Source organism: Trachemys scripta, chromosome 21, assembly GCF_013100865.1.
Source record: "Trachemys scripta elegans isolate TJP31775 chromosome 21, CAS_Tse_1.0, whole genome shotgun sequence".
Taxonomy (NCBI): domain Eukaryota; kingdom Metazoa; phylum Chordata; order Testudines; family Emydidae; genus Trachemys; species Trachemys scripta.
This window is the reverse complement of record NC_048318.1, coordinates 11,724,294-11,747,571: the sequence shown is the minus strand read 5'-3', so window position 1 is coordinate 11,747,571 and position 23,278 is coordinate 11,724,294. Positions and strand designations below refer to the sequence as shown.

General features: G+C 43.0%; 1 protein-coding gene across 3 annotated transcripts in view; it reads left to right on the top strand.

Annotated features, from left to right (window-relative positions):
- The window catches only part of ARHGEF12 (Rho guanine nucleotide exchange factor 12), a 93,963-nt gene extending 71,064 nt beyond the window's left edge, over positions 1–22,899 (top strand). For all 3 annotated transcript variants that reach the window (XM_034754805.1, XM_034754804.1, XM_034754806.1), the window contains 14 exons: positions 1,887–2,012; positions 2,808–2,922; positions 7,607–7,707; positions 7,873–7,950; positions 10,461–10,536; positions 10,932–11,099; positions 11,685–11,772; positions 13,768–13,857; positions 13,999–14,078; positions 14,475–14,684; positions 16,700–17,182; positions 20,861–21,171; positions 21,989–22,061; positions 22,870–22,899. In XM_034754805.1, the coding sequence (XP_034610696.1) occupies positions 1,887–2,012; positions 2,808–2,922; positions 7,607–7,707; positions 7,873–7,950; positions 10,461–10,536; positions 10,932–11,099; positions 11,685–11,772; positions 13,768–13,857; positions 13,999–14,078; positions 14,475–14,684; positions 16,700–17,182; positions 20,861–21,171; positions 21,989–22,061; positions 22,870–22,880 (2,010 nt within the window). In that variant the 3' untranslated portion in view covers positions 22,881–22,899. The remainder of the gene's footprint in view (positions 1–1,886; positions 2,013–2,807; positions 2,923–7,606; positions 7,708–7,872; positions 7,951–10,460; positions 10,537–10,931; positions 11,100–11,684; positions 11,773–13,767; positions 13,858–13,998; positions 14,079–14,474; positions 14,685–16,699; positions 17,183–20,860; positions 21,172–21,988; positions 22,062–22,869) is intronic.
- The last annotated feature ends 379 nt before the right edge of the window (positions 22,900–23,278 follow it).

Here is a 23,278-nt window from a genome sequence, read left to right as displayed (position 1 = left end):
ATATCTGAAATTGGTTATTTCTGTGGCGCTGATATGGAGGTGGGGACACAGGATGGTGAGAAGGTGGAGGGAGCTCTACATGGAGTTTTTGCGAAGTGCTTTATCTAGTGGAGTGCTTTTATTCAGTTAAAGATAAATACATGAGTCATTTCTTTAAAGGTGACCTCCTTAGAGGGGAAAACTTGTCTGCCTTTTTTGCTTCTTTATGATGTGTGAAGGACAGAAAGGTAGGGGTGTGTGTGTGTGTGTGTGTGTGTGTGTGTGTGTGTGTGTGTGTGTGTGTGTGAGAGAGAGAGAGAGAGAAAATGAATGGCTTTTGCTGGGTGGTTGGATTACTTATATTTTTACCTTGGAAATATTGAGAATATGAAGTATTGTATTCCCTGTGTTTCTGCTGGAGGATTCATAAAACTACTAGACAATTGGAGTGGGAGTTTCCTCAGACCCAAGTGGAAGGAGTTGGGAGTGTTTGAGTCCTTCAAAAAATGCTTGTATCCCGAGGGTCAGACTTTCTGTTGCTGTCTTGTGAAACCTATTTAATTTAGAGTTTCCGAGTTTGGCTAAAACTCCTTCCCTTTTCATTTGTTCAGCTTTCAGTCTCTTGTGATGTGTTCATCCCACCAGAGCTCCATTCCTCTAGCCAAAAGAAGGCAACGTAGGCCTGCTATTTCAGATGGAGGGAAGCCCCAAACCTTTTGGGTCTCCTCTGTATATTGTAAAGAAGCAAAAAATTGCGCACATGTTCCTTTCCTTTGCAGGTCACCTTTTAAAGTGTGTGGATGGAAGGCTTGGAATGTCAGCAGGCTGGGGATTTTTCACCATTCCAATGCAGTCCCTTGAGATTTTTTCAGCTGAATGGGCAAACCCAAAACAGGAATTCATTCCAAGTAGTAGGCATTTTCAGGGAATCTGTGGCCTTTTCGACACGGCCACTTTATAGCGCTGCAACTTTCTCGCTCAGGGTGTGAAAAAACACCCCCTGAGCACTGCAAGTTTCAGCGCTGTAACGTGGCCGTGTAGACTGTGCACCAGCACTGGGAGCCGCGCTCCCAGCACTGGGAGCTACTACCCTTGTGGGGTGGTTTTTTTTACAGCACTGGGAAAGCGCTCTCCCAGCGCTGGTGCTGCGACTACACAGCCACGTTAAAGCACTGCCGCGACAGCGCTTTAATGTTGCTAGTGAAGACATACCCCTAGGCTGTCTCAAGGGTGAGTGCCAAGGAGAGCAGATACAGGGGTTTGCAGCGCAGTCTCTTGCAGTCATCAGCCCTGCTCATTTTTTTTTATTATTTTTTTTTTTCTTTTTTTCCCCCAACTCAACCTGCCATCTCACTGCAGAAGTTTGGGGCAGGCAATAAGATCACATGTTGAATCCCGGGAGCTTGTAGTGGATGGCCCAACCACATGGTTTCACAGACAACCCTGGACTTGCATGTACAGGCCAATGGCAAAGTAAAATAGGTCCAATTCGTCCCTCATTATTTAAATGGGTGTAGTTGTACCTGCTTACACCAAGGCTGATTTTTGACTCAATGGCTTGATGGACAAAGCAATGGCATTGTCGTCTTCTGAGTCAGCAGTGACCTCAGTGCCTTGCAGTACCTTCTGCCTTTGGTATTGATAGAAAGAAAGTGATTGTGAAAAGTGGGTTGTGTAAAAGCAGGCCTAACAGGAGAATCTTCTCAGCTGCAAAGGGTTCCTCGGCAGGTTGGGGTGAAGAAGCCTTAAAGGCAGTCTGTATCCATTAGAGACAAGGAGGTGTAAACATGGCTATTTTGGGGGTCTGGGCAGCTTTTTGCTTTCTGAGAGCAATTCCAGCATGTGCCAGAGCTCACGTGCCCAGTTTGTCTCTGTCTAAATTTGGCTTCCTGGGTTTCTTGGCACAGTTCAGTGGAGCAGGCGAGGAGAACCTGAAACACGCAACTGCCACCTTTTGTAGTAACCAGCCTTTTGCTCTAGAGGTGATCAAATCACGGCAGAAGAAAGACTCTCGCTTCCAAACTTTTGTGCAGGTGAGTTTCACTCAAAAATTGGAACTGGTCCCAAGTTGGGATGATGGTCAGTGAAGGATAACCGGGGGCTGTAAGTAAGGTTAATACAATTAGCGGGATTATATCTGACATTGCTGTTGGATTGGGATTATTTCCAACACCAGATTGTCTCTGTTAATCACTTCTGGACAGGTGAACCTTTAATGTTGAGGATTAAAGATAATGTGCTGGTAGAGAGAAGCATGTTCAGTTACAGGACTTAGATACCCATACCTGTTACACTGTGCACATACCTGATTGGGAACAGGGGTTCTATGTAGCACAGCAGGGCCCAGTAAACAGTTGGGTGTGCGCCCTGAACGCAAGAGACATGTGGTATACCTATCCCACTGGGAAGGATCTCAGCATGTGTGCCATCTGAAGAGGAGAGCATTATCTGCCTTACCGCTGGATGGGAACTCTGGTAATACAAAGACTGATGTAATTTTGAAAAATGTAGTGTCTACGTAGTGTGAAAGACTAAGCTGATGTCTTCCCTATATGGCAGTGACTGAGATTGATTATGGATGGTACCAGCCTGTGTGAAGTAATGAGGGAAGGACGCCATTGCTTTTGTGATGAGCCTTTCTTATATGTAATTGCAAATGAAACTGGGCTGTGTAGTCTGAGTGATAAATCTAGGCATTTCTTGTCTTGTATTTAATTACCGGAAATGTGAAGTAATAGACATTTATATGATGAATAGATGGTACATGTTCAGGTAATTATAGTCTTAATAAAAATGACAAATGCCATTATTACGCTGTTCAATTTTAGGATGCTGAGAGCAATCCACTGTGTCGCCGGTTGCAGCTGAAAGATATCATTCCCACTGAGATGCAGAGGCTGACTAAGTACCCCCTTCTGCTGGATAATATCGCTAAGTACTCAGGTAGAGCATTTCCACAAGGGAGCCATTATCTTTGTGCATGCATCTTGGCGGTTTTGCCAAACAAATCTGACTCTTAAAAATGTATGCATAATGGACAGTTCACTGCCATGGGTCAGTGACTGTTCTCAGCATGTGTCCTCCACCCTTTCTCATGCCTTTTCTAATATCCACTCCCTGTGAGAAAAGCGCATGCACTTGGGAAATAAGGTTCAAAACAGGTTTGATGCCTGCAAGCTTAAACATTCTGTCATAAGCATTTTTAATATATTTGTCATGTTAATACCTAGATTCTGGAAATAGTGTGAATGTTAGAGGTTCTCTCTTCACACTGGATGTTGATAGACTTTGAAACTAATATTGCTACTCTTACCACCCTTTAAATCTTCAAAGGGTTGTAGTAACGTTGATACACACAGCAGAACCTTGCTCACCTGTACGTCACTAAAATGCAGTTTTGATTGACCCGAAACTAGTTTCGACCAAACTAAAAAATGTGACCAAAATGGTCGTGTTGAAACACAACCTTTATTCTTTCTGCTTGATTAGAAAAATTTCATTCTGGTTTTGGGCAGTGGACTCTCTAGTGTGGTAACTGTAGCACTCTAGTCAGGATGTGGGAGAATCCAGTTTGAATCTCTGCTCCAATGACTATTGTTTTCTTTTATACAACATAGAACATCTTCAGTGGGAGGAATTAAGAAAGACTCATACAGAATATCCCATAGCCCTGTGGCTAAGGGACTCTACTAGGATGTGAGAGAGCCAAATTCAGGTCCCTTCTCCACATCAGTCAGAACCCAGGTCTCCCACATCCCAGGAGAGTAGCCTGACACTAGTGATATGCTTGGTTATAAGGGAGTTGCTCCTCCCCTGTTTTGTGAATCTTGTCCTCTTTGCTTTTGTCAAAATGCCTGAAATTTAAATGAATTTTTTCAAATTGGAACAAATATAAATATCCAAAACACACCATCTGGTAGTAATGGGGAACTTGAACTAAACAAAAAGCAACAGAGGGTCCTGTGGCACCTTTGAGACTAACAGAAGTATTGGGAGCATAAGCTTTCGGGGGTAAGAACCTCACTTCTTCAGATGCAAGTCTTGCATCTGAAGAAGTGAGGTTCTTACCCACGAAAGCTTATGCTCCCAATACTTCTGTTAGTCTCAAAGGTGCTACAGGACCCTCTGTTGCTTTTTACAGATTCAGACTAACACGGCTACCCCTCTGATACTTGAACTAAACAGATGATGTTGGAAAATTAATCTGGAAGTTCTTGGAATGTATTGGGGACAACTTTTTGTTTCAGAAGGTGGAGGGAGTAACCAAGGGATGACCACTTTAAATTTGTTTGACTAACAGAGAGGAATTGGTTGTGAATCTGAAGGTTGAAAGCGCTTTGGGTTCTAGTAATCATGAAATGATAGATTGCATCATGGTAAGGAAAAGGAGGGAGAGCAGCAGAATAAGGACAATGGACTTCAAAAAAGCAGACTAACAAACTCAAAGAACTGGTAGATCAGGCCCCGGGGAAGAAAATCTAAGGGGGAAAAAATGAATTCAGGAGAGAATCTCTTAGAGAGAAGATTAAAGGCACAACAGCAAACGATCCCCATGCAAAGGAAAGATAGGAAGATTAGTAAGAGGCCAAAAAGGCTCCATCAATAGCTCTTTAATGACCTGAAAATCAAAAATGAATCCTACAAAAGTAGAGAAATGGACAAATTGCTACGGATGAGTACAAAAGACTAGAAGAAACATGTAGGGACAAAATCAGCAAGGCTAAGAAACAAAATGAGTTACACTTAGCAAGGAACATAGAAGGCAATAAAATGAGATTCTGTAAGTACATTATGAGCAGGAGAAAATGAAGGCAAATGTAGGTTGTCCACTTAGTGGGGAAGGAGAGGTAATAGGGGACAACAGCAAGAATTGACTGCGGTGTTCTAATACCGCTTTCTCTTGTCTCCACTAAAAAGATAAATTGTTATCAGATACTTAATCCGGCTAATATTAGCAAGAGGGAGGAATGTAAGCCAAAATAGGGAAAGAACAGGTTAAAGAGTATTTAGATTAATTAGATTTTTGCAAGTTAGCTGGGCAGATGAAACTCATCCAAGGATACTTACGGAACTAGCTGTCTCAATCTTAGAACTGTAGCAATTCTCTGGAAGAATTCATGGAGATGGGCAAGGTTCCAGAGAATGGGAGAAGGGCAAATATAGTCGCTTTCTTTTTTAAAAGAGGAACAAAAAGGACCCAGGGAGTTAGGCTAACTTCAATATCTGGAAAGATGAATTTGTGAAGAACAAGTCATGCCAAACCAACCCAATTACCTTTTTGACAGGGTTGCTGGCCTAGTGGATAGAGGCACAACTGTAGATATGATGTATCTTGATTTTAGTAAGGCTTTTGACCCAGTCCCACCTGATATTTTCATAAGCAAACTAGGGAAATTTGGTCTAGATGAAATGACTGCAAGGTGGGTGCACAGCTGGTTGAAAGACTAGAACAAGAAGCAGTGGTCTAAAGTTGCAGTGGGGGAGGTCAAGATTGGATATTAGGAAACACTATTTCACTAGGAGTGTGGTGAAACACTGGAATGGGTTACCTAGGAGGTGGCGGAATCTCCATCCTTAGAGGTTTTTAAGGCCCAGCTTGACAAAGCCCTGGCTGGGATGATTTAGTTGGGGATTGGACTAGATGACCTCCTGAGATCTCTTCCAACACTAATCTCCTATGATTCTATGACTATTCAGAGCCGCTATTAGTGGTTCACTGTCTAACTGGAGGGTGTATCTACTGGCGTCCCATCCTGGGTCCAGTACTAGTCATTATTTTCATTAATGAGTAGGTTAATGGAGTGGAGAGTATGCCTATAAAATTTGCAGATGCCATCAAAATGGGAGGAGTTCCTAGCACTTTGAAGAACAGGATTAGAATTCAAAAAGACCTTGACAAATTAGAGATCTGAAATCTGCAAGGAGAAATTCAATAAAGACAAATGGAAATTACTTCACCTAAGAAAGAAAAATCAAATGCAGCACTACAAAATGGGGAATAACTGGCTAGGTGGTAATACTGCTCAAAAGGGGCTTGGTTATAGTAGATGACCAATTGAATGAGTCCCCAGTGTGATGCAGTTACAAAAAAGGCTAATATTCTGGAGTATATTAGCAGGAGTGTCATATGTAAGACACATGAGGTAATTGTCCTGGTCTAATCAGTACTGATGAGATCTCCGCTGGAGTACTGTCCAGTTCTGGGCACCACACTTTAGGGAAGATATGGACAAATTGGAAAAAGTCCATGGAAGAGCAACAAAAATGATAAAAGGTTTAGAAAACCTGACTTATGAGAAAAGGTTAAAAACTGGGCATGTTTAGTCTTGAGAAAATAAGACTGACGGGGGGACCTCATAGTAGTCACCAAATACGTTGAGGACTTCTATAAAGAGGACTGTGATCAGTTGTTCTCCGTGTCCATTGAAGGTAGGACAAGAAGTAAACTGTTGAGTGTACAGCAAGGGAGATTCAAGTTCGATATTAGGAAAAACTTTAACTGTAAAGGTAGTTAAGGGCTGGAGCAGGCTTCCAAGAGAGGTTGTGGAATCCCCGTCATTGGAGGTTTTTAAGAACAGGTTAAACAAACACCTGTTGGGATGGTCTAGGTTTACTTTGGTCCTGTCTCAGCATGGGGGGATGGACTAGTGAGTGTCCCTTCCAGTCCTGCATTTCTCTGATTCGGAGAGAATTTCCAAAAAATTCCATTTTGGATTTGACCCAGAACAATTTTTTTTGATTGTCAACAAACAGAAAAATCCATTTTTCACCTAGCTCAGCCTGGAAACTGCACAAAAGCTTGGTGGTAATCCCACTTGCACCCTTCTTAACAAAGGTTTAATAACAGATGCTGGCTGCAGTGAGACCTGATCCATAGTATTACTTTCATGTTTGCACAGAATTTTTTTTTCCCCTCCCTATTTCTAAAATGTTTGTCCTTTATAGAAAAGGCTGCAGCTTAGAAGCTGCAGTTTTTCTTTTACTCTCTCTAATTATTTAGTCATGTTTACTTGCTGTTAACAATCTATCACTTTTTCACATTGGTTTCAAAGTATGAGTAGTTGTATCAGATGTTACGCATTCACCACTGAGCCAGCTTCTCCGTCTCTTTAAACATTAGACAGCACATGGGAAAAAAAAAATGCATCTTTCCTGTTTCTTCCCCCGACCCTCAGCCTGCCCTGATCAACCTCTCTGGAAACTAGAATGGAATTCTTGCAAACGTCTCTCTCAGCTCAGAATTCCCTTTGGGCAGGGATTGATGAAGTGGAGAAACTTTCTGGAAAGTCTTTGTGTCCCTGTTTTGGGCAGGGAAGGTTATAGAATGCCGCCTCTACTGTTTGATCAGTATCATGGACCTGTGTCCAATGTGATCCAAACCTAGATCTCTCTGACGTGAAGCTATTTCCATCATTAATCTGTGAAGTGATTAAGCTAATTGAATGTTTTACAAAGTCCAGCTTCCCTCTTTGATCTTGGGGGCGGCCGATGTGTTGCATTAGATACTGGACTAAATGGTCCATTGGTCTGACCCAGGATGGCCATTCTTATGTTATGTTCTTAATTAATTCTCCTTTTACTCCTCCCCTGGAGCTCACCACGTCTTTATTTCTTTGCCCTGTTGTAGAACGGCCTGAGGAGAAGGAGAGAGTGAAGAAAGCAGCGGATCACTGCCGTCAGATCCTTAACTATGTGAACCAGGCGGTCAAAGAATCTGAGAATAAGCAGGTAGGAGGGGAGGGAATGAGAAGGCTGGACAAGGGTGGATGATGGGGAGATGAAGAGAAACAATCCAGAATCGCTAGCACTGTGGTTGGAGTCACCTGTATGTACTTGGACTCTTCCAAGTTGTCCCAAACCAGTATAACCATGACTTCATCACATGTCTTCCAGCGTTTGGAAGATTATCAGCGTCGCCTTGACCTGTCCTACTTGAAGCAGTCAGAGTACCCTATGCTGGATGAGATCAGGGTGAGTGACTGAGCAGAAGTGATTGAGCCATGATCGTGACCCCCTGTAGTTAAGCTGGTGACGCTTCCTGCTATAACTTTATTGTAAAGTCAAAAAAACTCATTCCACTTGAAACTTCTCATGAAGCGTCTCTGGTGAGAGGTGAATTTATTTTATATAAAGGTTAAGTGGAACATTTATTAGATATGAAAACCTGAATCTCCGGTTGCTCTTGGAAGGTCTCCATGAATTTAATAACTTGATCTTGCAAAACGGAGAGTGTCTGTGGAACTTGTAAATGTCATGGAACAATACTGCTATGGAATACGAGGTTTTTCACTTGTATGTCACATGAGAGAGAACTGGTTCACGGCATTTATATCCCCTTCTGAAACAACCAATAGAGTATGTACACCTCGTGGTGGGGTAGCTCTACGTTATCTCCTACTTCAGAATACTGCTGGCAGAACAAGGAAGTCCTTTGGGAGAACCAAAGTTTAGACATTCTGTTGGCTTCACAAGTGGAACTTGTAGCTATGCTTGATTCACATTGAAGATCCAATGGTATAGGTAGCCGAGCTTCTAAATCCAGTGCTAGAGTGCTATGCTTCATGTCCTGTTTAAATTCCAGCAGGTCTCAGAGTGGAGCTTGTAACTTTTCTGATATAGTTTGGTTTAGGGGGAAGGGGCACAGATATTGAGGGAGGGAGGGATAGCTTAGTGGTTTGAGCATTGGCCTGCTAAACCCAGGGTTCTGAGTTCAATACTTGAGAGGGCCATTTAGGGATTTGGGGCAAAAACCTGTCAGGGGATTGGTCCTGCTTTGAGCAGGGGGTTGGACTAGATGACCTCCTGAGGTCCCTTCCAACCCTGATATTCTATAATTCTATGACAGGGCTGCACCTTTTGGTATAAATGTACAAAAAATTGTCAGGATATACACTCAACGTTCATCTTTTCATAGTAGTATATACTGTTTCTTGCACTGTTAGTGACCATGTGGAAGTTCTAACATGTTATAATATCCAAAGAGGTATTTTTGTTTCAAGGCTCATGGAGTTCACTCTAAAGTTCTTTTGTATGATCTGCCAGCCTACTAAAAAAGGCTTGCAAACTCTTTAAGAAATAAAGGAATCATGGAAATATAAAATCTGCCATCTTGATATAAACTCTGAAACTTGGAAGGAATGGCTAATGAAAATTACTACCTCTACTAGCTTGCCTGCAGATCTGTCAGGAGCCCTGACATGAGTGAATAACTCAGTGATGTTATAAAGTCCAGCAGAACATCAAAACAATTCATTCTTCAGAGTGTGCTGCAGGCACTCTTAACGTACAGTCCACATCTTGAAGCATTAACGAAGTAAAATATAAATTCCAAACATTTGTATGAATTGTTGCCAAAATACTGCTGGAAACAATCATTGTTATGATAATGCCTCAGAACTTCATGTAAAAGAAAATCCTCCCCTGAAAATGTCTGAGGTTGTGTAAGGCTGTACACACAAATCCCTCGTCCAAACAAAACCACATTAGAACATTATACCTTGAAGATACATGCGTGTCAGAAAGTCTTAAGTTGTTACTTTCATGCTGTATCTAATTTTCAAAACCATAGGCCACAGGATCCAACCCAACTTTCCATATAGACTTAGAAACTGTCCCCTCTACTAAAAATCCTATACATCCACCCACTACTTAGAAGCTAAATCCAGCCATCAAATACCCTGGCATTTGCTAGTGACCACAGCCTCTCCCCTATTGTCCTTTACCTAGACTACCCAGAAGCTTTCACTGCCCCACTTATCCCTGGGAACACCATTCACCTTCCCAACCCCCTCTTGCCACAGGCAGGAGATCCCATGTTATCACATTCACCAAGAGTACAGGATGGGAGGGGGGCACTGGCACTGGAGGCCATACACCTCACTCTTTAACATGGGCATAGTTTACGGGATGGGGCGGTGTGCCCCCGCAAACTGCAAGCCTCAGGCAGGTGTGGGGCAGCATTGGCTGGAGCTGCATTTTGAGGCTGGAGAGCTGGTAACAGTGATAAGCTCCCCTGCTGTGAAGCACAGCCCCAGCTGGCGCTGCTCCATGCCTGCTTGAGGCTTGCAGTTTCGGGGGGGCATGCTGCCCCTTCAAACTACGCCCATGTTAAAAAGTAGGAGGGGGCATGGCCTTCTGGCTCCCTGGTTCCGGTGCCTACACATAAAGCTTCCATTCCCTCACCCTTTACAGTCCTGACATCCCCCTGTGCCTGATACAGGGTGGGAGTATCCTATCCTTTCACAACAGGGAAAACAGAAGTTTCTTTCATATGGCACGAGGTCAGTGAGTGCTGAAGAGTGAAACGACCCACAGGTTCTAGGTTCACACAAATACCACAGATTCTAAATCTCATTTTACCTTCTTTGAATTCAGCTACTGGTCTTCTGACAGGAGTGCCTTTTACCTTGACCTCCAAAGTTCCCATGCAGTGAATCCCATATGAAAGCTACTTTTTTTTTCTTCTCCCCCCATATTGACAGAATTTGGATTTAACCAAGAAGAAGATGATTCACGAAGGACCTCTGACCTGGAAAGTTAATCGGGACAAGACTATTGGTGAGCCTTATCCCACCAGCCAACTTAAACTTGGGTTTGTGACCAAGGGGGGGAAAGATGTGGCATAGCTGTGATTCCCAATTATGAGTTGTACCGCTGCCTGTATGACTTCATGTCTGCTCCTCAAGCGGATTCAGTTACTCTTGTCAAATCTGAAATGTGTCTGAGTATCATTAGGACCATGCTGGGGCCCCGCAGTCTGTTGGGAGATGAGCCAGTCCCATCTGTAGCCCTCTGCTGTGGTTCTGATGAGAGAGATTTGCAAGCTTTGCTTAGGCTGGCACAGCCTCTGCATATATAATAGAAAATACTTTTTTTACCCCTTATGTGCCAGGAGGTGTGATGTGAGGGAGTGAATCGTTAACCCATTCCAGGCCTGTTTTTGCCGTTTACAGATCTCTACACGCTACTCTTGGAGGATATTCTAGTGCTGTTGCAAAAGCAAGATGATAAACTGGTGCTGAGGTGTCACAGTAAGATTCTGGCATCCACTTCTGACAGCAAACACACATTCAGTCCTGTTATCAAGCTGAACACTGTGCTGGTTCGCCAGGTGGCGACAGGTCAGTGCAACCAATGGGCAAAACTTAGGAGTAAGCTGAATGCAAAGACAAGGCCATTTGAGGAAGGAAGTTTTGTCTAGGAGTTGGAGCAGGACATTGGGAGTCGCGACTCCTGGATTTAATTCTCAGCTGCACTTTTGATTTGCAGTGTTACCTTGGATGAGCCGTTTAACCTGCCTACATCGGTTACCCCTCTGTAAAATGGGGTAGTATCTTTACAGAGGTGGTGTGAGCGCTAGTTAATGTTTGTAAAGTAAAGTACTCTGTGATCCCCAGAAGAAAAGTGCTTTAGAAATGCCAGGGGACCAGGGAAGAGGGAGGGGGTATAAACCGACTTTAAAGAGGTGTGAGGAGCAATAACTATTTTTTGTCAGGCCTGGAAGCCAGTCTCCCATTTGTGTTCGAGAATGAAACTTCTTTGTATTTATGTAGTTTGCCTGCTGGTTTACTTCACAGAATCTTCCTGCAGTATACCTTATTGGGTGGTAATAACGTATGGGTATCTGCCTGGTTTCAGTGAACTTGAGATACAATTGTTCAGGACGAGGCATCAGATTAAATTACTCTCCTCTTGTGTCTCTCCAGATAACAAAGCTTTCTTCGTCATCTCCATGTCAGAAAACGGCGCCCAGATTTATGAATTGGTGGCACAGACTGTTTCTGAAAAGACTGTGTAAGTGATGGGCTCAGTTATCTCTGCTGTGGTGGAGAGAGAAATCTTACATCTGAGTAGTAGTTTCACTTTAGAGGGGCTTGTGAATTATCTTGGGCTCAGCTCACACACAGAGCTAATGTGCAAAACTCTCACCTGTCTCCCCATTGGGAATTTTCCTTAATTCTTAAAAAGAACAACAATAACTCTTTGTCAGCTCAGGCTGTTTCTAGAGATTTTCCCGGTTATGTCTCATCTCTCACTCCTAGCCCTTCTCTTGCCTTACAAGTGCTTCTTTTTTTAAAAATCCTTGTGAGTTGGGGCTAATGAGACCCACGTGGTTTAACTGTCAGATGAATCAATGACATAATCCTGCATCTCTATGCAGAGTCCTAGAACCTAACATCTGTCCTGGGTACCCTCAGGATTCTGGGACATGTTACAGAGTGGCAGAAAACTCAAAAGCACTAGAATTTATGAATTCAAGTCCCTGTCTGAACTGTTCTTCATTCTGCCTTTGATAGGAGTGCTTTGTCTCTGGACTGTGAACACCTCAGGGTGTGGATTTGTTTGTATGGTATTTTGTACATATTGCACAGTGCCATGTACATCAGCAATATAAAATGCATAGTCAATGGTAAAATCCAGGATTGCTAGCTTTGGTACAAAGGTGGTGATACAAACTGCTCGCGTGCATGAAAGTTTGAAACTAGCTGCATCAGTAACATTCTGGGACCCCCAGATTATGTCTTGTAACCATTGTATTTCAGGAAAATACTGCCCTGGGAGACTTGATGGCTTATTAGTGGTTGGCAATGAGATTGTGCCTTCCGTCGCTATGTTAGGGATTTGAAACTGACCCCTCATCTCCAGTAAGCAAAACTTGCCATACAATGGCTGAGTGGCCTGCGTTATGTGAGATTAGTTGGTGGGTCTCACCCAAGTTCATTGTGGACAGGTGTTGCAACATGTGAACTACCAGTAATTTTGGCAGTAACTGGCCACTGTTATCTGCTGTCTCTGCACAGAGGCCAGAGGATTGACTGAGCCCTGGGGTGAACTCACCCCTGCCACCTAGAGAAAATCATCCAGAACCGAGTTTATAAATGGTGCGTGTAGAGAGGTAGTTTTCACTGCTGCTGTCCGTGCTGTATTCTCTCTTTGGCAATAGAGAGAGAATTTCAGTTACCAGGATTCAGTCTGGCATCTCTTAACGAGCACTGCAATTCCCTTGAAAGGTAAAACATTAATTAGAAATTTTAAATGTTCAATGTGGACAAAGAAATTTGTGGGCCCTTCCTTCAAGTGAGGTGCAATTAGGATAACAAAGACTTCTTCGGTGTCACCAAGCTTTTGTTCATTGAGTGGAATATTAAATCTGAAGTGCAGAAATTAGAGCTGCCTTTCAGGAATGTCTGTGTTCAATGCATTTTCAGTTTTAAAAAAAAGTCTGGAGACAAAGCACGCTTCTAGGGCTATATTCATAGAACTGGTTTCATTCCAATAGAAATCCTGTAGTAAAGAACCACATTAAGACTGCAGGAATCCCTCCCCCAAACTTTAGTGTATTTTGTTACCTTGAGAACTTTATGGAAAAAAATAAAATCTCTCTTCTGATGTTCTGTGTAAAATGACAAAATCCCAGGCACCCGCAATTCACTGCGGAATAGGTTCGCTTCAGGCCATTGCATACAATGCTCTACTTCTGGCTTCATTTGTTGTTGTTGGATTGAATCTCCCACTTCTGCATCTGTATGGCTTCTGCTGAGGTTGTTGCATTCATTTCTCAGGGCTGGAGCATCTGCCTTGTATCTGGTGAGGTCACCATAGTTAACCTGTGGAATTCAACTCGCTGCCACAAGATGTTGAGGCAAACAATGTAGCAGGATTTTTAAAAAATGTCTATTCCTTTAAGACTATCCACAGTTACATTAGCTGGGTTAAAAAAACCTTACATGAGATAGCATCCTTTTATGCTTCAAGTGTCTTGTGTCTCTCATTTTTGGCCTCTCGCAGATGGCAGGACTTGATAGCTCGGATGGCAGGGACAGTAAAAGTCGAGGCATCTAAAAGGCCAATTCCATTACCACAATCGGGACCTGGCGAGTAAGTAAAAATCACCTTCGGCTTTGGTTTTCCAGTAGCTTTTGTCTATTCCTGAATGGGATCACCAAAGTGTTGATGCTGTTAGAGTGGTAGAAATGCATGGGATTCACAGAATTCGGTCCTTTTTTCCCCTTCCTGCAGCGAGGAGCGTGAGGAAGAGGAGCAGCAGAAGCTGAAAGAAGAACAGCATGATATCCCTGCCAGCGGTATGCAGAGTCCAGGTAACAGCATAAGTCAGCGTGCTGGACGCAGTATAAGAGTGATAGGCTTTGTCTTTCACATTATAGGGATCTTTCTGCTACAGTGAAAGTTGGTGTGTGGTTTTTTTGTTTTTGTTTTTCTTGGCTCAGAAAAGCCTTCACTAGAAGCCCTGTGAGAGAGAGAAACCCAGTCTATTGAGGTATACCTGCTAGTCTTTCCCAGCTACCCTTAAACTGCAGGGAAAGGAGATTCTGCAGAGGTTCAGATACTTAAAAATAATAGCCCATGCGACAGATACGCATCCTCAAATTTGTCCTTGTGAAAGAGAGTACCATGTGGTTTAGTTTTTCACCCTGTAGGTAGTTCAGAACATGTAGTGGGACATCTAACTTGATTATGTCTTTTCTGTTGGCTAGATAAAGATTTGGGACTTGAGTCTCCCTTGATGCTGAAGACTCAGTCTCCTTCAGCAATCATGGCTGAGAAGTCCGAGGTAGAAGATCTTCTTGGGACTGAAACACGTTTTGAGAAAGATCAACGGGCAGAAGAATCTTCTGTGTGCTACGGACCACCAGTCCCTTTCCAGATCTCAGGAGAGCGGTGGGCATTGGATGCGTTAAGAAACTGTAAGTAACTATGATGCTATGGATAGAAGTGGCCCTGATGAGTCTTGATTTGGATCTGGGAATTTTCAGGTGGACAGTTTGATCCCATGGGCTAAAATAGTATTTTCTGTCTGTTTGTAGTAGAAGCTCTTATGTTCCCATCTGGGCTGCAAGGCAGAATGGGCTAGAAATCGGGAATTCCTGAGCTTCAGTTATATTGCAGATGCTGGCTCTTTCTGTGAGCAAGTCCTCCTCTGCCTTTGTGTGCCCATCTATCAGACTGGAATAATAATACTGATTTATGAGGAGTTCTTCATTCTTGTCCATGAAGTGCTTTGGGGAGATGGAGTAACACTTGGGTGCTTGATGCATGATATGCAAAGTATTATTGTTTCAGGCACAAAGGTTTTTTCTTTATTTATAAACATACAGTTAACCAGTGAGACTCATTGCCACAAGATATTATCTAGGCCACCATTTTTCAGCAGTATTCAGAAAGGGATTGTATATTTGGATAACAAGAACACCTAGAGTTAAAATTAGTAAGGTTCGGGGGGAAAAAGTGTGTGGAAGTGATCTAGAACCTTATGCCTTAGGCTGTAAACCAACCTCTAGCTGAGGGATTTAGGAAGAACTTCCCCTTTTGAGCAGGTTATTCCATATTTTCTCACTTTGAGATATCTTGCATCTTCCTCTGAGAAGTCTGATATTGGCCTGTATCAGAGCCAGGACTAATACTGGACAACTGATCTGATCCAGTATGGTCATTCGTATGATCCTAAATATGATCTCCCAGCTACCTTACTGATGTTCAGGTGTCACACAAACGTGTTTTCTTAGTAACTCTGAGATGGATGTGGTGCCTCTAAATAAAACTGAACTGTGCTACTGGGCGTGGTCTATATCACTTCTTTATTGACCCTCTTAGCTCAAGGCATATAGGTGATTTGACTGAGTTTAGCCTCTACACAGGTCTCTTCAGTCTAACAGGTTTATCCTGGGTCTTTTGATCCATACTATATCAGATTTTTACAGAATTCAAAGCATTGTTCTAGGGCTGGGTGTTTTCAAGTATTTCTAGTGCTTGGGCTCTTAGATTGTTGTTAATGGAAGCTCATTCTAGGGTGGGGTGGATGGCGCATTAGATAATATCAGTCATCTAATGTCTGTCCTGACTGCTAAGATTTAATGAGACGCCCTCTAGCAATAGTAATGGGTCACTTCATGTTTCTGCAAGCGCCTTCCATTCAACTGTGTGGCTGCTTTGTTTTAGGAACTGATAGCATTTCTCACGCTGTGGGTGTTATGCGAGTGTCCACTTATAGCTACATGAAGCACTTGGACTGCATTATACCTGCTAGTTCTTAAATAGTGGTGTTTAAGTAGTTTGAGTAAGAACTAAAGCATCATAGGACAAAGACCAAATAAGAATATCCAATATAATTTAGAGATTCTGAATGTTTGTATGAACTTGTAGGAAGAGTTTGCATCCTAGCATTTAGACTAGAAGGTTATGCCATGGAAAGGTAATTTCCCTTGAATCTGCAGTAGGATCTTTGCTTCAGCCTGTGATGTTAATGTTCTGATAACTTGAACATTCCCAATACACCTTTAACCTCAGATTGGGAGTGGGGGCGGCACGCTCAGCATTACCGGCATTATGTAACAGTTGGGACTAGAAATCAGGGGATTTGGGTTCTCCTCATGACTGCCATTGACTTGATGGATGATTTTAGCTAAGCTACTAACCAGTCTGTGCCTTAGTTTCCCCATCAGTAAATTGGGGATAATACTATGGTACTTGTTCACCTTTGTGAAATGATTTGAGATCCTGTGATTTAAGGCGCAAAGTAGTATAACAGAGCTCCAACCATTTCTTTGTATCTCTCTCCCCGCTTTTGCAACAGTAACAGTGAGAGAGCTGGTCATAGAGTGAACTCTTTCAGAAAGAGGCATCATAACATCCGTCTCACTGAGTGTACAACGGAGATGGCTTCTACAGTTCAGTGAATGTTCCATGTTTCCTTTCCTTTCAGTGGGCTTGCTGAAGCAGTTGTTGGTGCAGCAACTGGGCATGGCTGAGAAGGGGACCCTTGAAGACTGGCGATGTTTTCCCAGGTATAGGACCGTTTCCCGGGGGGCCCAGGCAGAGAGTAGTATCCAGCGTGGACTGCAGCATTCTGACGACAAGATGCAGCAGCCTGGAACAGACCAGATGCCTCCCGGAACAGGAACTAGTGAATCCGCAGCTTGTTATGGCCTCCGGACTTCAACAGAGTTTCCAGCTTCACAGGATGCTGTGCAGCTGGAGTCTAGAGACGCCAGGTTTAGTAACAATTTAGTAATGGACCATGTGAACATGAACCCGGAGACCCCTACCCCGGAGCTGGAAGGGGTGGGTGCTGATGACAGTGGAGAGCACTTCTTTGATGCTCGTGACGCCCACAGCGATGAGAACCCATTGGAAGGTGAAGTAATGGAGAGGAAGGAGGATGAGGAGGTGCACTTACGGATCTCAGGTGAGCTTATCCCACTTTACACAGTACGTTGAGTTATGGCCAGTTCAGCTCAAATGCCAGAGACTTGATTGTGTTCAGAGACAGAAATGAATAGGAACTATGTGATTATAAAAGAAGCACAATTATGCTTTCCTGGTGGAATCTCCCTTGCTGACTCAGTACAAGACACTTTAAACATAGCGCTTCTGGTCTTTAGAAGTGCTTTTGGCTTTGGACGTATCAAAATAGCTAGTCCTCTACACTTGAAAAGTGATGTACAGACATGAACTAAATTATTACCTCAACACCCTGAAGGGTGGCTGATTAAAACAGAAACTGAGATACTGCTAAATTAATATCAGAGGGGTAGCCGTGTTAGTCTGAATCTGTAAAAAGCAACAGAGGGTCCTGTGGCACCTTTGAGACTAACAGAAGTATTGGGAGCATAAGCTTTCGTGGGTAAGAACCTCACTTCTTCAGATGCAAGAAGATGACTTGCATCTGAAGAAGTGAGGTTCTTACCCACGAAAGCTTATGCTCCCAATACTTCTGTTAGTCTCAAAGGTGCCACAGGACCCTCTGTTGCTTTTTGCTAAATTAATAGCTTATCATAGGCTACAGCTGAAGAATTTGAGAATTCCTGGCTCTAGCCCAGGTGCATCAAAAGGGAGAGCGTTCCATTACAGTCTGCATACAGCATCCATGTACCAAGGACCTCTCCAAAGCTGTACCCTCCCAGTCTCCCACTTTAGACCCCCATCAAATGGTGGTGCATAACTCCTCTCCCAAGTCTGTCAATATATCCTTGTTTCCCATTATCAACCCTCTGTCTCTCTCCAGAACACCACAGGGACTTGACTGCATACCCAAACTTATAAGAGAACCTTCTTGAATATATCCCTTCCTGAAATGTTTTTCCACCATACGCCCGAAGTACTGACTCTGCTACATTCTACATGGCAACTGGGGATGTAATTTGAAATCTAGCTAAAACTCTACAAATAGCAGTGAGGACACAGAGGTGCGGGTGTCAGCGTAGGCTAGCAAACTGTGTGTGTACCCAGGGGGTCAGGCTGCCTTGTACAGCTCTTGCCTAAAGCCCATGCCGCTGCATCTTCACCGCTGTTTATAGTGAGGTAGCTTAAAGCTATCACAGGACCGTCTACCCAAGCTGCAGATTACACCCCTGGTTGTATAGAAATAACCTATGAGGCATGATTACATGTATACAGAGATCCTTCTGGATCACCTACAGAAATCATCAGTGGGCTAGAATGTCTCATTATCTGTCTCCTCTTGATACGAAAAAATACAGACACACAACATTTTGTTTCCAAAGAACATAGGAATGATGGTTTGGTGCTCTACAATGAGTCTCAACAATGCAACATATACAGGGTTGCCACTTTAAATGTGTGACCCCTGGGGATAACTGTGCAGGGGCGATTTTACAGTTGTGTGAGACATGTCACTCTACGGCCACTGTTTTGGTTTTTCTTGCTCAAGCTTCAAAAAGGAACTTTCTCCAGTTTGGCTTTGCTTGGTAATAGTCTCCACAAATGCCCTGTTGCCAGGTCTGAAGCTCTTGAAAGCTTTTCTTGTTTATATATCAATATATAAAGTAATGGTTTCCTGAGCGGCACCTTGAAACAGATCTTTTTTAGCCATGAGGAGAGGTTGTATGCGTTTGGGTCCCATTAGAATGGTAGTCCAAGATGGCGGCTGCACGTGCTTTCCTGGGTATTTGCAGGTTCTGTGATGGATGGCCCTGGGATCCTGCTGGGCATCTGAAGGTGTGGTGCTGCACTTTATGAATGAAGGTGCAGTTAATTTGTCATGTGCCTGTTGCAGTGCAAGTAGCTGTCAGACTGGGAACACCTTATCCATAAATGTACTTCATTTAAAAATTGGATTTTTTATGATGAGCTTGTTTCTGACTGGCTGAATGATGCCATCCAGTCATATATTGAAAATCCTAGTCCCTTCTTTTCTATGTTAAAGCACTTTAAATTATTAAGTGAACCAACATCTTCAAAAATCGAATTTATTTTTCACTTCTTGTACTGTTCACTTTTTGCTTAGCTAAGCAGGGACTTTGAAACCAGATATACCCATTCTGATCAATTTATACTTCTGGTTTTCATGCGCTAGCATAGCTGCAACACTGCAGAGAAATGAAGGACAAAATTCCAGTGGCACATGCAAATCGTGAAAATAATTAAGAACATTGGCCATACTGGATCAAACCAATGGTCCATCTAGCCCAGTAGCCTGGCTTCCAGCAGCAGCCAGAGCCAGATGCTTCAGAGGAAGTGAACAGAACAGGGCAGTTTTATCAAGTGATCCATCTCCTGTTGTCCAGTCCCAGCTTCTAGCAGCCAGATGTTTAGGGACACCTGGAGCATGCATCCCTGTATCCCTGACCATCTTGGCTAATAGCCATTGATGGACCTATCCTCCATGAACTTCTGATTCTTTTTTGAACCAAGTTATACTTTTGACCTTTTTAACAACATCCCCTGGCAATGAGTTCCACAAGTTGACTGTGTGTTGTGTGAAGAAGGACTTCTCTTTGTTTTTTTTTTTTTGTTTTTTTAAACTGCTGCTTCTGAATTTCATTGGGTGACTGGCCCTTGGTTTGTGTTATGTGAAGGGGTAAATAACATGTCCTTAACTCACTTTCTCCCCACCATTTATGATTTTATAGACCTCTATCATATCCCCTTCAGTTGTCTTTTCCAAGCTGAACTATCCCAGGCTTTTAAACCTCTCCTCCTATGGAAGCTGTTCCATACCTGAATATTTTTGGTAGCCCTTCTCTGTATCTTTCCAATTCTAATAGATCTTCTTTGAGATGGGGCAACCAGAACTGCATGCAGTATTCAAGGTGTGGGCGTACCATGGGTTTTTATATAGTGGCATTATGATATTTACTGTCTTGTTATCTATCTCTTTCCTAATGGTTCCTAACACTGTTAGCTTTTTTGACTGCTAATGCATATTGAGCAGATGTTTTCAGAGAACTATCCACAATGGCTCCATGATCTCTCGAGTGGTAACAGCTAATTTAGAGACACTCATTTTTATGTGGATAGTTGGGATTATATTTCCTAGTGTGCGTTACTTTGTGTGTATCTGTGTTTGTAATTGCCACAGTCAACTCTGGAGCCTTTTTAAAAAATTGGTATCCCATTATTTCTATTAATAATACTGCATATTTTATAGAACCTTTTATTAGCAATCTAAATTTGAGCGTAACCTAGCAAAAAAAATCTCTGAAACTGAATAGTGAATTCCAATTAGACGCCCAGCAGTATGATTGATGGCTAGCATGGATTCCATTGTAGTAATTAGTAGCATGCACATGAATATTTTTAAGATACCTTCTCATGAGAGAAATGCAGAACAAGAGATAGAAAAACCCTATTTGGATATCTAATCCTATGGTTCTCAAACAGCAGACTCTACATACACCTCTAGTGTTCCCCATTCAGAACCAGTCTAGTCCAAACCAGTTCAGAGTGGGCTCTGCAGCGTATCCTCTGATGCTTTATCTAGTCGGGTTTTAAAACACGACGAGAGATGAAGCTTTCATCAGTTATCGTTTTTTAAAGTCCAATTAAATTGTCTCTCTAGTTCAGTGACTCTTTGCGATTTTATTGACCTGGCGGTGCTAGTACAAAACTGTTCTCTTAACAGGAAATTATTTGATCCTTGATGGATATGGAACTGTGCAGGAGAGCTCTACAGATGAGGACGTGTCCTCTCTAGTTCTACAGTGCACTGCCGGCCACTCCTCTTTGGACTCAGCACACCAGCAGCCGATTTCCCCACGAGATGCCCAGTCAGATGAAGGGAGCTCCCCGTTTGCTGAGGAATTTATGGCCTCGCGCTGGGGGCCAGTGGACGAATTGTGCTCCGATGCACCGAGCCCCCATCTCTCCGTAGAGTCGCGTATCCAAATGATGCAGTACATTCAGAAGATAGAGGCTGACCTTGAACACTTAAAGGTACAACACATTTTTTTATTTGAATGATTCAGATTTCGCCTTCACTGTGTTTAAAAGGAGCAAGCTTGGGGGAAGAAAGCAAACCAGAAAAGTACAGAGTTGTGAATACAAGTGCTTCTGTGATAAGACGTCTGCCTATCCTTGGACGATCTCCAGGGAAGGGACAGGAGAAACCAGGAACTCTATATAAATATGGGCAGATGTTAAATGTATGTAGCTGCAGACAATTTGGAAATGCAGACATTCTCCAAAGTTATGAGAAGTGGAAATTTAATTTAGTGGGTGTTAGAATAAGGCTCCAAAAATTGGGATTGGAGAGGTGGACCCACCACCTGGGGAATATGAATAACTGACCTGGAAATGCTTACCCAATTATCACTTATTCACACTAATGTAAAAACAGAGTCAAAATCCCCATTGTGCCAATAGTAAGTATTTCAAACCCACTAATTTCCAAGTCACTTTCCTTGCATTCTGGGGATTCTCTATCCCATCTTGAGGGTTATCCCAAAGAAATGGGGCCTGGAGTACTGTTTGCTGAGAGACCTGCCAGCTCGTTGTGGCAACAGAGGACTTTCTTGCTTAGTTCTAATGTAACCAAGATCCAAAAGAAATAAAGAATTGTACAGATTTTTCCCTGATGGAGGAACGTCTCATCGGTGCTAGTGATGGTTTGAGAGCTGACGATGGAATGTGTTTAGTAACGTGTAATTACAATCCAGTCAGCGCCACTAAAACGTTTCCTATTCTAAGAGAAGAGCTCTCTGGAGGTTCATTAGGAACAGAAATAAAGGACCACAGGGGTTTTGTCTTTCAGGAAGTTGAGGAAAATTACACCACTCTCCTTCGCCAAAGGCTGGCTGGCTCAGCCCCCACAGATGAGCATTCAGGTATGTGAACAACACATCGTCCCTTCTCCCGGTGCTTCTTTCTAAATGGTAACGTATGTTAAAATATCATTGAACTCTGGCACCAAGGACAATGAACAAAGCCGGTTATTAATCTTTCAAACAAAAGCCTTGAGAGATGTCATTATGGCTTCAGCCTTTTGAAAGCTGCTGGTTCCACAACATCGTAAATCTGCTGATCATGTATTGCCTTCTCCGAGGATGTGTGAAGTTGGAGGCAGCTCTCCTCCACTTTCCTTTTCCCCACTGCAAGCCCATGAATAAGGTGTTTAGCTTGTCTTTCAAAGGGGTTCGGATCAGTTTAGGGACTGAAGTCAGATGAGTTATGGCTGTTGCCCAGGATGGTGTCCTTAGCCTCTGTTTGCCAGAAGCTGGGAATGGGCAATGTGATGGATCACTTGATGCTTTCCTGTTCTGTTCATTCTTTCTGGGGCACCTGACATTGGCCACTGTCAGAAGACAGGATACTGGGCTAGATGGACCTTTGGTCTGACCCAGTGTGGCCGTTCTTATGAGTTAGATTGTAAGATCTTCTGGGTTAGGCCCCCTTACTTTTGTGTGTAAAGCACCATGCACACCATTGACACGGTGTAAAGCAGCCATCACAACTCCCTTTAAATTTGGTTTGAGCAGATTCCTGTGATGCCTGCAGGTGTGTTCTCCAAGTCAACTGTGGCACACAATTATCCCCACAAACAGTGCTGTCTGAATTGGCTGTGCGTTTTGAAGAGTTCGTGATGCTCACTTCTCTTATGGCCTGTTTTTCCCTTACCATCTCTTTCCTTTTCAGACAAAAGTTAGTCACATTTTCTGGAAGTGGCTGAAAATTGGATGAGAGCGTCAGCGCCTACTAGCTTCCGTGCGGACTCTAAGACGAGAGCGTTCTGTCTGTGGACCATCCAAGTGCTAACCATGCTCTAGCAGAGTGGGGATGGGGTGATTTCCCTGTGGGGCATCTGCACTAGTTTGTCAGTGAGGGAATCTCTTCCATTCTCTCCTCCTCCTCTTGCTACCGGAAATTTTGTTTTTGATTCAGAACAACAACAAAAAACCAAACCAAATGTACAGAGCTTTGGGTGTAGGATATAAAAATGTATTTAGACATTTAAAAATCAATGTATTTATTTGACTTCATTCCATGTATCAAAAGCACATTTTAATTTTTTTTTATTTGCTTTTGTTTTAATTGGGTAGTGACC